Source organism: Protomyctophum parallelum (assembly GCF_964188405.1).
Source record: "Protomyctophum parallelum genome assembly, chromosome: 16".
NCBI lineage: Eukaryota > Metazoa > Chordata > Actinopteri > Myctophiformes > Myctophidae > Protomyctophum > Protomyctophum parallelum.
The window spans coordinates 34,589,671-34,604,460 of NC_139711.1; the positions used below are offsets into that span (position 1 = coordinate 34,589,671).

The 14,790-nt window shown below is 40.2% G+C and overlaps 1 protein-coding gene across 3 annotated transcripts in view; it reads left to right on the forward strand.

The window, feature by feature from the left end:
* Positions 1 to 2,631: 2,631 nt before the first annotated feature.
* ccdc88b (coiled-coil domain containing 88B) overlaps positions 2,632 to 14,790 on the forward strand; it is a 43,417-nt gene continuing 31,258 nt past the window's right edge. For 2 of the 3 annotated variants that reach the window (XM_083786552.1, XM_083786553.1), the window contains exons 1-7: positions 2,632 to 2,815; positions 3,923 to 4,065; positions 5,421 to 5,529; positions 12,491 to 12,560; positions 12,754 to 12,812; positions 12,953 to 13,036; positions 14,718 to 14,790. The exon at positions 14,718 to 14,790 is cut by the window's right edge and continues 68 nt beyond it. In XM_083786552.1, coding sequence (XP_083642678.1) covers positions 2,756 to 2,815; positions 3,923 to 4,065; positions 5,421 to 5,529; positions 12,491 to 12,560; positions 12,754 to 12,812; positions 12,953 to 13,036; positions 14,718 to 14,790 — 598 coding nt within the window. In that variant the 5' untranslated portion in view covers positions 2,632 to 2,755. The remainder of the gene's footprint in view (positions 2,816 to 3,922; positions 4,066 to 5,420; positions 5,530 to 12,490; positions 12,561 to 12,753; positions 12,813 to 12,952; positions 13,037 to 14,717) is intronic. The other variant, XM_083786554.1, reaches the window with a different exon arrangement.

Consider the following 14,790-nt stretch of genomic DNA (forward strand, 5'->3'; position numbering starts at 1 on the left):
ATTTAATACAGTAGTAGTTGCAAAACATGTGTTTTGAAGAAAACACACTATGGCAGAAAATGTAATCTGGCACAAATGAGCTTGCCTATACGTTGCATCATGATCCAAGGAATCCAGGGGGAAAAGATGCTTGTACCGTACGACCTACGGTCTTCCGGTCCTTTAGCATGTTGTGCAAACTTTGAAAGCCAATCGTACTAAATCCGAACAATCAAATAGACCATACATGGGCAACTGGCAGCCCGGGGGCCACATGCGGCCCCCACAATCACTTAATGCGGCCCGCAGGTTAAAATCTTATATATTATTGATTAACATGACCCGCTTTTATTACTTCAGTCTCTTATTAGTAGCTTAATGACTAGTATTAAAATGTCATTGTCTTTCTTTTATGTCCGTTGTATTTGTTTTAATTTCATAAAGCTAAACATAACTAAATGCATTTGAATTTAAATAAAAATGTTACTTTTCAGGATTCCAATTCAAACATAGAATTTTTTTTTTAGCTACTACAGAAATAATGCAATGTGGCCCTCTGGAGTGAGTGTGGAAATATAGTAGGCTATAAACGGCACTAGCCATTTGCCCAAATGTGCCTAAATGTGCTGACCTCATCACATTTGTGATGACGGCCATTTTTAGTGTTTTTTGTGCAAAACGAATGCTTGGAATGGATTCAGAATCATGAAAACCCCTATAGTTTGAAATGTCATTATTAATTTATTTCCTTTATACGTTGTTAATGGTATGGTCACATATTATGAAAATTGCTCACAAGTTAGCATCTGGCAGTTTCTAAATGCTGGGGACCATCCTCGACAAAATTCAAACTTGACACGCCTGAAAGCTTTGGAAGCCAATCTTAGCCAATCAGGATGGAATATGAAAAATGTCGTTCACATTACTATACAATTGGCTTTATATTTGGTTTTATATTTGTATGAGAAATCGGCCTCCTAGTGGCAGGCTGATGTGAAACATTTGGGGCAGAGGTTGTTCCTTTATGGCCTCTATGGAGTGCATATGCAGTTTACAAATATGTCATGTGAAGAAACGTCAGTGTTTTGATATTGTGAATGATATGATATTATGATATATAGAACGTAGTCTACTGTGAGGTTGTTTACACAAAGTTCACCTAACTTGCTACTGCAGGGAAAACATATCGTTGCTGTCATGAGGAAACCACCTAACTGCATTTCTTTGGTTTTTGATGTTTTCTTTGCATAAATCAGTGCTATTGAACACCCTTTATGTCTGTGTGTTCGTTAAAACAAGATTGAACTAGCTCGACCTCGCCATAACCACTGCAACTCCTTGCAACTACTCGCAAATCCTTGCAACAAAACAAACCACACCAATGCAACTAGTTGCATGTTGCAAGGAGTTGCATGGCGACCCTCTGGTGTGGTTACTGCTACTGCGACTACGGTCTTAGGGTAGGCCTATATATAATGTCGCAACACCAAACAAATGAGGCAGTAATGCTTTGTTTTCAAAATATAAGGTTTTCTTAATTTCCTGAAAAGTATATACTTTTCATTTTCTGAAAAATGAACATTTTGGAGTTAGATGGTTTCTTCCAGACAGCAGAGATATATGCACATGTACATAATATGATGATACTCTTTAATTATTATTTTGCTGTATACAAGATGTAACAATAAAGTAGGCCTACAACCTAAACCCTAAAGATTCCCTTCCCTTAATATTGGAATTGGCTCTCTGCATCACAATAGCGCGAAAATAAAATGGTATGCTACTACCTGAGGAAGAGTAGAGGTTAGAAGGCTATGGACCAGAGCTAGGCTGTAGGTTATCTTGCAATTATCTTGCAACTTCCAACCATAGTTATAATATCGCTTCCAACCGCTAGAGGTCACAATTGTTCAATACTAGAACTAGGTTTCACAGAGAGAGGCTCTAGGAGGGATGGTGGTGATTACAAGATAATAAAGAGATTTACTACAGAGTAGCGGTAACAGCCTACAGTAACGGAAGTAGGCTGAAGTAGTACAACATTTTAAATGTATCTATCCTTGAGTATTTCCATGTTTTGATACTTCTATGGCTCAATTTTTTCCCCTGGCTGAGTGGCTGCAGAATAGAATCCACAGCCAGGGAAAAAAATTAGTCTATAGCTACTTTTTTTCTTTTTTAGGATTTAGGTTATTAATACGAATTGTAAATAGGCCTATACTAATAAATATTGTAGGCTGTTTATTTTATAGGTTAATATACTAATGCAGCACATATGGCCTGCAGGTCCATAACTGCAAGTGCCTAATTGAACTGATTCTGAAAGGGGCATTCTAATTTCTAGGCTATTACAAACTTATACATTTGGCTTTACTAGGCTATATTTTTATGCTAATACTTTTTATAGCCATCTGGCTACGTGACTTCTTACTTGTAGCTAGGATTGTTTTTTTCTTCGAGGTGTGACGTTGTCACGTTGACGACAGTTCCAGAAATGCACCATGTGCGCGTTTTGACAATTCCGGTGTGGTTTTGCAATAGCCTACGTTGCCTAGGTTACAACATTTACCCTGACTAAAAGACTGACTAATATAGAGGAAGAGAGTCGTGGGGGAAAGGCAAATGTGAAACTATACTAGTTGCATGCCTACACGCAAGATGGAATCTCTTTCTCATTGTTGTCTACATAGTTTAGAATGTAGTAGGAGCTAGTAGGCCTACAGAAATAAAGTAGGTCTATTTAAGACTTAACAATAAGCCTATATTACACACAAAAATGGACTCTAACATAATGGAGATGGTAGAGGAATTCATGGGAAGTGCGTTGGTGCTATGGGTAGGTTTATTTATTTATTTATCACTGTAATTCTCAGAATATGTCGTCTTTCTTGCAATTAAGACAGAGAAAAATATTGTGTAGTTGAAACCTTCTGAGACATGGGCCTTGGCTAAGGGCTTAAAATAGGCATTTGACATTTAAAATAGGATTCTGTAATTTTCCATTCCTTTCATCACAAATAAAAAGAAAAACATGGTGTGAAATCCACCAGGGTGTGAATAAAAGCCAAATAGCATTGTTGGCTCCTGCTGCTATTGTGAATTGAACAACAAAACATGCTACTTCTCTTTTTGACTGCCTGTCTGTGGCCAGGTTCTTCTCAGACCTGAGTCCTGACACTTCCTTGTGTGTCCTGGCTTGAGCTGTTGAAGCGGAAAATAATAGAACTAATCTTCATCATAGATTATTTCAGAGAAAAACCCAACCTTAAAAATAAAACAAAGACATGCTGCATTGGAGAGACAGGCTGAATTGGTACCATGCAGGTTCTTCTGTCAACAACACAGCCAGACCTACAGTATAGGGCTATGTAGAGCATCCTATCAAATTCTTTATTTAGGAATACCCCATTGAGATACAGTATCTCGTTTTCGAGAGGGTCCTAACTACAATCAATACAATACACGAAAAAGGAGAAAAACAAAACACAAAACAAAACAAACAAATATGTGTTTTGTCTCCCAACTTGGACGTATTATTGTATTTACCGGCATTGTAGTCTTTTGGGGACGGACTGTTGGGAATAAACCTGATTTGATTACACTGCAGTTTGGACTGGCATAGCCCTTTCTATAGTTGAAAGAGAGAGAGAGACCTTGGCTGCAGTCCTGGTTGGCTTCATCTCATTGTGAAGTGCTTCCCAGTGTGAATGCTCGCCTCCCACCTGTCTAAACAGGTGCTGCACTCCACCGTTTGAGGCTGCTTGCTTCCTGTGTGAAAATGTTTGTTTTTTTTCACCACCAAGCTTCTTCTCCCTCTATCAATCTCCCTCTCGACTCTGCTTCTGTCTATGATCTCTGCTAATCCATCTTCTGTCTGTCTGTACTACGTACTTCTGCCTTCCCCCTCTCTCCTCATACACACACCATGTCCTTCCTCTTTCAGGTGCAGCTGTTTGAGAGAATAGTGGAGGGGGAGGACAATGTCCATTTTTACAGCGGCGAGTACATGGAAGTGAACTCCGTTCCCCAGCACCGATACCTGAGGCTGACCAATGGCGTCTTTCTTAATGAAGTCATGAGGGTCATGTAAGATAACTTGAGAATTACTTGTGCTCCAGTGCTAACTTAATGTCCCCCAACTTTGCATCGTGTTATGACGGGGATCGAGATTTCAATGGCGTTTCCTAGCTGTCACCAAAAAGAAACCATTCAAATGACGTGAAATACAAGAGCTCATGATCTTGTTTTTGAAAATATGAGGCCTTTATATATTCATAATGAAATAGACCTACTTGGAAGTTGGCAGTATGTAATAGACATAATAGTATGTAAAAGATACGCAGATTGCCTTACTCCAGAATACTAGAGTGGGTTGCCATTGTACAATGCAGGTAATCTGTTAATGACTCGTTATGTGTGAGATATACCCAGAAAGGTAAGAGGGAAGCAGACCAGGACGGACTAACTTTATATAAATATGTGCCAATGTGTGAGTCTGCACAAGGCCAATGAAGGTACAACACAACAGTAAGAGTGAGAGCTTTGCAGCGACAAACCTCAAAGTATACTGTGGGAAACTGACTGTACCTCGCCAGTGCAAGCCATGCATGTACAAAATATATACTTGAGGCCATTGTATCATGGTTATATATCAAATAAAGATGAATACATAATATGGAGCTAGAGAGCTATTGTGATAACCGCTGGGCATTGTTGTTGTGTCTTACTAAAGGCCTGTAGCTGCGATAGTATATCACAGACACGGTATATTATTGTTTTACCAGTGATTAGCAGCGAGATTCACCCACTGTTTAACACCAAAAGATTATGTTGCTAACAAAAACTTAGCCTAGCCATGGTTTGTCGTGATTGGAGAACTTCAATGCATTCCCATGACGAGTGTTAGTTGCTGAAAAATAGAAAAACGAATTATTTGCAATAACAATGAAAACTGGCAATGGCTTCTTTAAAAGGTATCATTATTAAAATCTTATTTTTTATTGTTTTAGTTTTGACTGCCATTTTGTTTGTTATCATGTCATCCTTTTATGAGACCTGAGAGAAAAGTTGGCATATATGGGTCATCATGCACATTTGTGTCAATGAGCGAATTGTGTCAATTAGTCAGCATCAAATTTAAGGAGGGTAAAACTAATTCCCTTACAGTTGGCAAATGGCAAGACACAATCTCAGCCAGTATTTGCTGAACTGCTGATTAATTTGGCCTGACCTAAGCAAAGTTATCGACAGATGATTGCATGTGGAGTTTCACTGCCTGCCTCAGACTCATTAAACTTTTATTCCCTCCACACTCAAATGCACTGTATCTGTTTCTTAAGGTTTCCCATCCGTTAAGAGATGGTAGTAGTTATTTGAGCTACTTGCTCATTCAGACAGTATATGCACTAAATATAATGTCTTACTTTGTGTGTCCGTCCCAGAGACCCCAACCCCAAGATGGAGCAGCTGTACCACAACGAGAGAGATGACCATATGCTGAGAGTCCAGAACTTCTCCATTTTAAATCGACACCTCAGGGCCTACTACCAGGTATGGTAGGAACAAAGGAGTATGGATGTAGTGTGACAGGATTGAGAGAGTCCATTTACAAATGTACTTGCACCAGCATTTTGATTTATTACGAGTATGACTGTATAGAAGTTATCAGAGTTTGTTAGAAACATTTTAGAAAAAATAGAGCATGTCAGTTTTGCTAAAAAATATTTCTTACATTATTCTGTAGTACTTTGTTTTAAAACAGCCATATGTATTCCATTAAAAGGTGTAGTTCAGCAAGTGATTTTGTTGTTGTTAGTGTTAAAATAAGGGATAAATTGCTATAATAGCAATCGACTGGTATAAACTCTAGTCTATACCAATAGACTATTTTTTAAATTTATTTAACCTTTATTTAACCAGTAAAAATTACATTGAGACTGAAGTCTCTTTTTCAAGTGTGAACTGGCCAAGACAAGAGTGTTTGATCAGTAACAGGGGTCTCTCCAGCTCTCTCCAGCTCTTTAGTAAACAGAAAATGCATTTTCAGGTCTGGATGACCAATGTTAGAGAACTCATACTAGCATACAGGATAAACAAGTGAATTTGGAAGTGATGACACAAGAGGTGAGCAGACAAAATTGCAACTGGAACACAATGAAGCTGATAAATGGGCACTCTCCTGATTGGCTGACCTTGGCAACCCACCTGGAGATGTGTTTTCTGTTTAAAAGCTGGAGAGACAGGGGGATCCCTGTTATTGAACAAACACTATAGCAATGATTACTATCTGAATATTGAGCTTAAAGTAGAATGCCAGACTAGCCGTTTTCTAAAACAAATTATCCCACGATTTTGTAACCAATTTCTGAGGGCCGCTAGCCCCTCCTATGCCCATGATGGATGCCATCACTCAGCGCAGGCACACCTTAGCTCACAGCCACGGACAGACGAAGCTGACGCCCAACGTCATTCCGGCTTTTTAGACAGCTGGTGGATGGAAAAGAAGCTCCACCCCCGCGGCTGACTGACACGGAGGAGAGCGTTTCCGGGAATCTGTCCGTCGCGTCAGTCAGCCGCGGAGGTGGAGCTTCTTTTCCATCCACCAGCTGTCTAAAAAGCCTGAATGACGTCGGGTGTCAGCTTCGTCTGTCCGCGGCTGTGCGCCCCGGCCCTTTGTGTGTTTGTACCACGGAAATGATTTGATTGGCTGAGCAGGGAATGTGATGTATGATGATGTATGATGATAAGAGCGCCCCTCACTTCACACACTTCAGTGTGATGTCATATGATGTCAATAATTGGCTAATGTAATCCTGCCAACCTGGGGTGGAGTCGGTGGACTAGCCGTTTTCTTACCTTAACCCATTCTGGGCAGGAACCCCTTTTGGTGTTTTAAACATTATGTTGTAATTTAGCTATTGAAAAATAGCAGATCTACAAGCTCATAGTGCGATACTGAGTGGCACGCTACGAGCTTGTAGGTCTGCTATTTTAGAAAAATCGTGAAAATATTTATTTCAGAAAACTGGAGGATTTCGAAGACTTTTTTTCAGGCTAAATGGGTTAATCTGATGTTATTATATCTCTACTCCAAAATATTCATTTTTCAGGAAATGAAAAATATAAAATCTTTAGAAAATGAAGATAACCATATGTATTTTTGTGGGCGCTAGCCCCTCCTATATTCATCTATAGTGTAGATTTTCATCTTACACAAACATTAAATTCCCATTGACAACAAAAGGAGAATTTACGTGCCATGTAGACGAGCAAATCGGCTAATTCTGTCCTACACAAAGTAGGACAAAATTCCCTTTGACAATGAATGGATGATGTACGATGATAAGAGTGCCCCTCACTTCACACAGGTGTGATTTTTAAAACAAAGCAATACTGACTCATCAAAGTTGTTAATGTGACTTTATAATGTAAATTACTTGCATGAGATGAGATGGGGAGATGTGGTGGGGTTAGCTGCTTTAGCAAACTGTTTGAGGGACCAATGGAGTTAGCTGTTTTTTGTATGCCCAGCTTGTGTGCGTGTGAATTGTAGCGATTATTTGATTGGCTGAGCAAAGTACATATACATATTGAGGATAAAAAGTGAGCGCCGAAAATGTAGATCTCCATATATGGATATGACTCAGAACCTGTTCTGACATTCCATATGTTGATCCTTCCCCATCCATCCTTCCTCTTCGATGTCTCCCTTTTGATTTATACCTGTCCATTCAAATTTCAAACTCTAGACGGGCCTGCCCCAAAGTTATTAGAGCAGCCACGCCCGGCAGCCGGCGAAAACTATAGAGTTCTCAACAGGCCCACCTGTCCATTCAAACTCTAGATGGGCCTGCCCCAAAGTTATTAGTGCAGCCACGCCCGCCAGCCGTGGAAAACTAGAGTTCTCAACAGGCCCGAAAATTAAGGCCTGACCCTGCATGGGCCCTCATCAAACCCTGTACATTCAAGAGAATGTCCCCGCTACCACCCTTAGATCTCCATATACTGTATGGAGCTGACCTCTTCTGACATTCAATATGTTGATCTGACCTCATCAAACCCTGTACACTCAAAACATACTCCTTATATGGACAGTACAGAATTCATTCCATGTTGATCTGAGGGGGGTCAGAATGGCAAATCGAGTGGCAAAGTGAGACACACACACATGCATAGTTATACCGTACCTTTCATACCAGGAACACGTCTATGGCATATATATATATATATATATATATGCGCGCCCCACAGATAATGTGAGAGCTATTACCGGAAAATTACTTTAATTTCTAGACTAGTCAATAATAACCCACGCACATCTCTTCTTCACACTTGGCGGGTATATTACTGAGGACCAAAGGGAGTGTCGAGTTGAGTGTGAAGTCGATCGGATGAGCAGTTCTCAAGAAAGCTACCAGCAGCAATACTGGGAGCCAAGCTATGGACCTGTTACAAAGGGGCACACGTTCTGAGCGGGCACGCATTCCGAATGGGCACTGCACAAATAAGACTTGATATGCTTCCTCATTCTCACATGTACTGTTCAAGGGACGTGATTCGACAAAGAAATGGGAAGTGAAACAGTGAAGACATGTTTTTTGTTTTCAGAAGCAAAGCAACGCATTCAGTCAACTATACCATGTCATTTCCTCAAAAGCTGTGAATGCAAATATCTGGAAATACACCATGTTGTGAACTGTTTATGTGTTGTATCTAATTGTTTTTGCTTCTTTGACCACTGAATTCAGCTCACACACATAACCTTTCTTTTGAGAGCCCTCTGTTAAAACATTGATGCATTTGTGGTGGAGAGAAATGTTTCTGCTTTCTATCACCCTGCCGCACACTCTGCACCTTTAGAGAGTCCTTATATACATTTTTATCATTATCTATGATAGCTGAACATTGATTGCACCACTCTTCCTCACTGCCCAGGGGCCTTTCCTATATTCATAATGAGCTGGAAGTATTTTTTAGCACATTCAAAAATCTATTATACAAGTGTTTCGATTTTTTGTGATATGGGAGGCAGAATTTGTTCAATTGTTAGTAACTATTGGAGTGCCCGTTCAAAATGTGCTGCTTGGCCCAGTGGCCTCAGGTATCTACCGAGAGAGATGCTCATCCGTTTCACACTAAACACTGCACTCCCTTGGGTCCTCAGAAATATACCCGCCAAGTGTATCGGAAGTCGATCGGATATACTGATCCTAAGATATGTGAAGGATAGTCACACAAGACATACCATACATTAGAGATTTCCTTGAATGTATCGACAGATGTTCATTGAAGGGACAAATGGAGCTTGTTGTGTTGTGTGTGGACATACAAACAAACCACTATGTGGATCATTCTGAAGGCTTTGTCGTCCTTTTAACAGACTAGTGTTATGGCTCGATTCTATTCTATTTTATCCTGCTTTAGTAGTAATGCACATGAATGGAGAAACATAGAGAACAAAGTTACTTTTTTAGATGGGTTTTCAAATGTTAATTTCTCAGGGTTATTAATTTGTTGGCCCCTTTCATGCACAAGTGGATAAAGGAAAGATCTTGGCCCCAAGTTAACCATGGCATTTTGAAGGCCATTCAAATGCTAAGAAATAAGGATCCAATTAACTTCAGGAAATTACAGTCGAAATCTGATTATGACAAGTACACGTAGCTCTAGGAACACAGCTTAGACAGCACTGAAGAAAAAATATATAAATATACTTAAGAACAGATAAAGGAAACCAAGACAGCCCCCACAAGCATTAGAAACCATTAAAGAATCTAATTATGTCTGAGTAAAATGAAACCTGACAGCAATTCACATAACATAAAGCCTGCCTTATGATGGCAAGATAGAATATGACAAAGATAAGGTTGCAAATGGATTTCTCCTATAACCTCCTTGGCCAGCAACTTCTGTGAAGTACAGGGTTAGACAACAGTAGATTATTATCAGGGATATTAAACTGACGATGAAGGCTAATTCCTTCTCACTTAACTATGGTGTCATTGTCATAAAGGTTATGAAAATATGTTTCTGGCTACTGGCTAGCAGTTGGCCCTGGACATTATTCCATTCAAGCGTTCAAAACAGTGAAAATTGCATCAGAAATTATGTAAATTAGAAAATTCACACTGTTATTGCATCAAACAGTAGTGACTAGTGAATGATTCAAGAGCAACTAAAGATAGTATCCTTCTTTATCAGAACAGCAAAGATACTGTAGAGTTTATTTGTATGGTAACAACCAGAACCATTTCTCTGATATTGAGTCTGAGTTTACAAAATACAATTCCAAAGAGTCATGACTCATTCAGAAGGCTTTTGAGATCAACGCAGCAGTGAAACAGCTAGCATCTTTAATATCCGAATAACCAAAAGGTTAAGGTTGTGGGGTTGTGCAAGGGATGTTGTTAGATTCATAGCATCTCTAAACCATATTTACTTCACATGAGTGGTTGGATTGCTTGGTTTTAGTTTGAATTTGTATGCCACGGATTCTGCATTAGTGGATCAAATGCATATAAAAACAGGCTTTGAGAGGAGTTGGGCTAGCAGTAAGCCAAAGACAGTGTGTATATCTCTCTGGCAACAAAAATACTCTCAAGAAGACTGCATAGGCTATATTAGGCTATTTTGGATCATAAGACAGAGGTTATATAGAAGGGAATGTCATACAGTAGAACTTCATTTCAACAAAGTCATCTGTATTATCTCATCAGTATTATAGATTGTATTGAATGAGAGGAAGCATAGCACCCAGGTTCCTGAAGAAAAGCAATTGCAAAAGTCCAGGTCCTTGCCAGAAAAGCCAGGTTGCTGGACAGGGAACGTCTGCAGCTACAGACATCCAGCTAAATTCATTTGGACTCTGACAGTGCATTCATTTATTGTAGAAATTGTGGTTGAAGAAGTGCTGGGACGCCTTCTTCTTCCTTCTCTAAATCTTCATGTTTCTTAGGAAAGCGTTTCAACAACTTAACTATCTTTCCTCAGAGGCACTATAATTTATACTACATCGCATGACGGTATCGCTTGTGAAATTCTTTATTTCCAGTGAGCGAGAGCGGCTGACAAAGAATAAATTAGGATTAAGACATTTTAGGCATTTTAGCTTTTACATATATCAACCCTGTCAAAATATGTTTTCCAAGACATTTATACAGTACAGACTGGCACATTAAATCCACCAAAGCTCCTCTAAGTTCAGCTAGGTAAACAAGAATTGATGAACATCAATTAATTACCAGCTGCCTTATTATATCTGCAGAATTGAAATAAATATCTGTGTCAGTTTGCATCATGTCGCGTTACCGCCTCGTTACCCGTTCTACTTGATTAAGTTTCTTAAAAGTAGTGTTGGATGGTTTGTTTGACTTCATGCCGTTCAGACTATGTTTTTGCCTGCTAGCATCCCATCCCATGGCTGAGACAGAGAGTCATGCCCATATTATATGTCTATGGTCATGCCATTCTGTTGCTTGCTAGCATCCCATGGCTGAGAGGTCGGCTAGAGGCAAAAAGTGTCTGGTTGCCTAGAGACGAGGCAGGCAATACGGCAGCCAATGAGAAAGATAGCTTGCTAGTACAGAAAGGCAAAATGATCGATCATACAGTAAACCAGCTCAGCTGTTACACATGCAGCTGGTAAAAATAAATCACACCTGTGCAAACTGAGCGGTGCAACTATACTTTTATTGTGATCGTTACTGTACTGTACTGTACTGTACTATACTGTACTGTACTGTACTGTACTGTACTGTACTGTACTGTACTGTACTGTACTGTACTGTACTGTACTGTACTGTACTGTATACAGTTTTATTGTTACTTTTATTGTTATAGAGCTCAGTGTGAAAGGCCCTTTAGTCTGCTCAACAGTGCCACTTTAGGCCACACAGCGGTATTGCAGCTGTTCGTACCCCAAACAGACAGACATACATTGAGACACTGACACATATTATAGACATAGACACACACACAGCCAGTCATTGGAGCGGTTGGCACCGCTCAAAAAAGTTAGATAAATAAGTCTAACTGTGATTAACTAAAGGTGTCTAAATAAAGATGAGGTGGGATGATAGTGAGCATCTTTTGTTAGGTGTTAAATCTGTATTTTCGGGTGTTTTGACTTGATGTCAAGTGTAACCTTTGCTGATACTCACAGTTGTTTCATCTAACAACTGTGACCTTTTACTATCATTGCTAAACTGATATTGTTCAACACAAAGACAAATTATATTTTGTTTTTGTTGTACAATCCTTACCCAGATACATATTATTGTCATGTTTACCTAAAGTTGTCTTTATCCCTGACACTGTCTGTCATTGTTTGTTAGTCTGCATATATTTTGAATATACTACTGAAATACTGAACTAGAGCTACAGTACAGTAGATGTTAGTGACATCACACTGAGAAGAAAAACAATCAAACACACATATGCACAATTTTAACTTGCCCGTCAAGCACATTCTATTTTTCCTCTAATAGTCTGTTGCATTGTTTCTGTTCCTCAGGAATACCTGCAGCAGTTGATACTGATGCCCCTTCCAAACATTGCTATTCTGGGGCAGGACCCCCTAACAGGTACAAGATAACATGATGCTCTTATCTATGCCACATCTCTCAGTTGCAAGAAGGCAATTACATGCTTAAGTAATATATCTCGCTATCTGTGAAACGCATGGAGGTGATAATAGTAGCGATTACAATCAGGGGAGAACAGAGATGATGATGCAGATGATAATGATGCCAATGACAGTTGTGTCCGTGTCCTCAGAGGCAGCTGTGGAGGAGCTCAAGAGACTGCTGCTGCTGTTACTGGGATGTGCTGTACAGGTAACAGCTTACTGTGCATGTAAACGTGTGTGATGTGGAACGCATGCACGCACGCATGCACACACACACACGCACGCACGCACGCACGCACGCACGCTATTACCTCTGCTGCTAATTATCTTATTTCCTTGTGTTTGCAGTGTGAGAGGAAGGAAACATTTATTCAACAGATCCAGTCACTGGACATTGAAACACAGGCAGATATTGCCAGATGTATCCAGGAGGTATGTTGCATTTGTTTTCCTGTTGAACCTTCTTATTCTGTTTTTAATAACCAATGTTTTGGTGAATGGTCTGCATTTCGGCGGCCTGCAATTCTATAGCGTCTTTATTCAAAGCACTTTATAATGTGCATTACATTCACCCATTCACACACTGATGGCAGAAGCAAGCCAATTGCAAGGCACCAACTTTCTCAAGTTTGAGCAGTTTGGGGTTGAGTGTTTTGCTCAAGGAGGAGCAGGGATAGAACCAGAGACCTTCTGGTTCCCAGACAGTCCCTCTATGTACCTCCTGAGCCACTGACTAGTGTAAGAGTGTGAATGAAATAGCACTGGGAATAAATTATATTATTTTGCAATTCAACTCACCATTAACTAACAGTTTAAGCTTGCCTGTCAGGCATATTATATTTTATCACAACCATTGGCCTTGCGTCTGGGAAGTGATAAAAAGACAGAGAGAGTGATGACTCATATCAGCCCCAGGGTGATAACTGTTATCAGCCCTTGGGCTGATACAGCAGCAACTGACCCATTAAAACGCTGTGCCACTGCACACTGATACAGTATCAGTCACTGTCACCGTAAGCACCCTAGCGGTGGACGGAACTCATGTCGCCTATGGTCACCATTGGTTGCTGCATTGATCAAATACCATTTTCTCATTGTGTCTTTGTTAACTAAATAAGGATGCAGAGCAGACTTGCCCAAGGCTCGAATTAATACGCCGGCCCCCGGTTGCATAAGTTCCTGAATTCCCAAAGAATGCCCTGGTGATAATGTATATTTATTTCCTATCCCAGTCCCATTATCATCCATAGCACTCTCAAATGAAACATAAATGTCGAAATGTAATCTAAAAAAGAAACAAAAACGCCCTCCTGTCTCAGTTGCAATAACAGCAGGTTGCATGCCAGCACGTCTAAATTACAGTAGAAGCACGCGTGAGCAACGGTGAGAACAGGTTTGAATTACAAACACAGCATGTTGCCTACCCAGCATTTTGTGCCAGATTCCTCAGCCACATAAATCATTGAGGTGAGAGGTGTTCTTCCTGTGTGGATGGATGCACCTCTGCTCATCCTTCATATGCCTTCCACCTGAGGACATTTTAGATGGGTGTGTGAATGGTCATTAGTTTTGCATGTCAGCCATTTTTGGCCACATTTCCCTGACAGATATCAGCATTCCTATGGTGATGTGAGAAACTGTGTTCCCCGTGTGCACGGAACCACACACACACACACACACACACACACACACACACACACACACACACACACACACACACACACACACACACACACACACACACACACACACACACACACACACACACACAACACACAAACACACACACACGCTTTGTATTCAATCATCCTTCCCATAGCGAATGTATTAAATTATTTGTCTCCAGAGCTGCAGTTCTGTGATCAGATTCTCTCACCTTGTTGTAGGGAGTGTAGGGCACTATGGGTCTGTAACTCAGAGAGTGCATCTATATATTTGAGTATACACACTCTCTCTGCATTAAATTAAATACTGCATTTCACAGAGTAGATTGGGATCCCAGAGTTAAAAATATATATATCAAATGGTGGTCCATGACCTAATGCTTTACCAAATGGTCTTTGAAATGATAAAAGTCGAGAACCATTGACTTACAGTCTGTGCTTCCTCTTAGGTGACTCAAGACCCAAGGATGGTGTTGCCACTGCAATGGGAGGAGCTGGGAGGGCTGGAGGAGGGCGATTTAC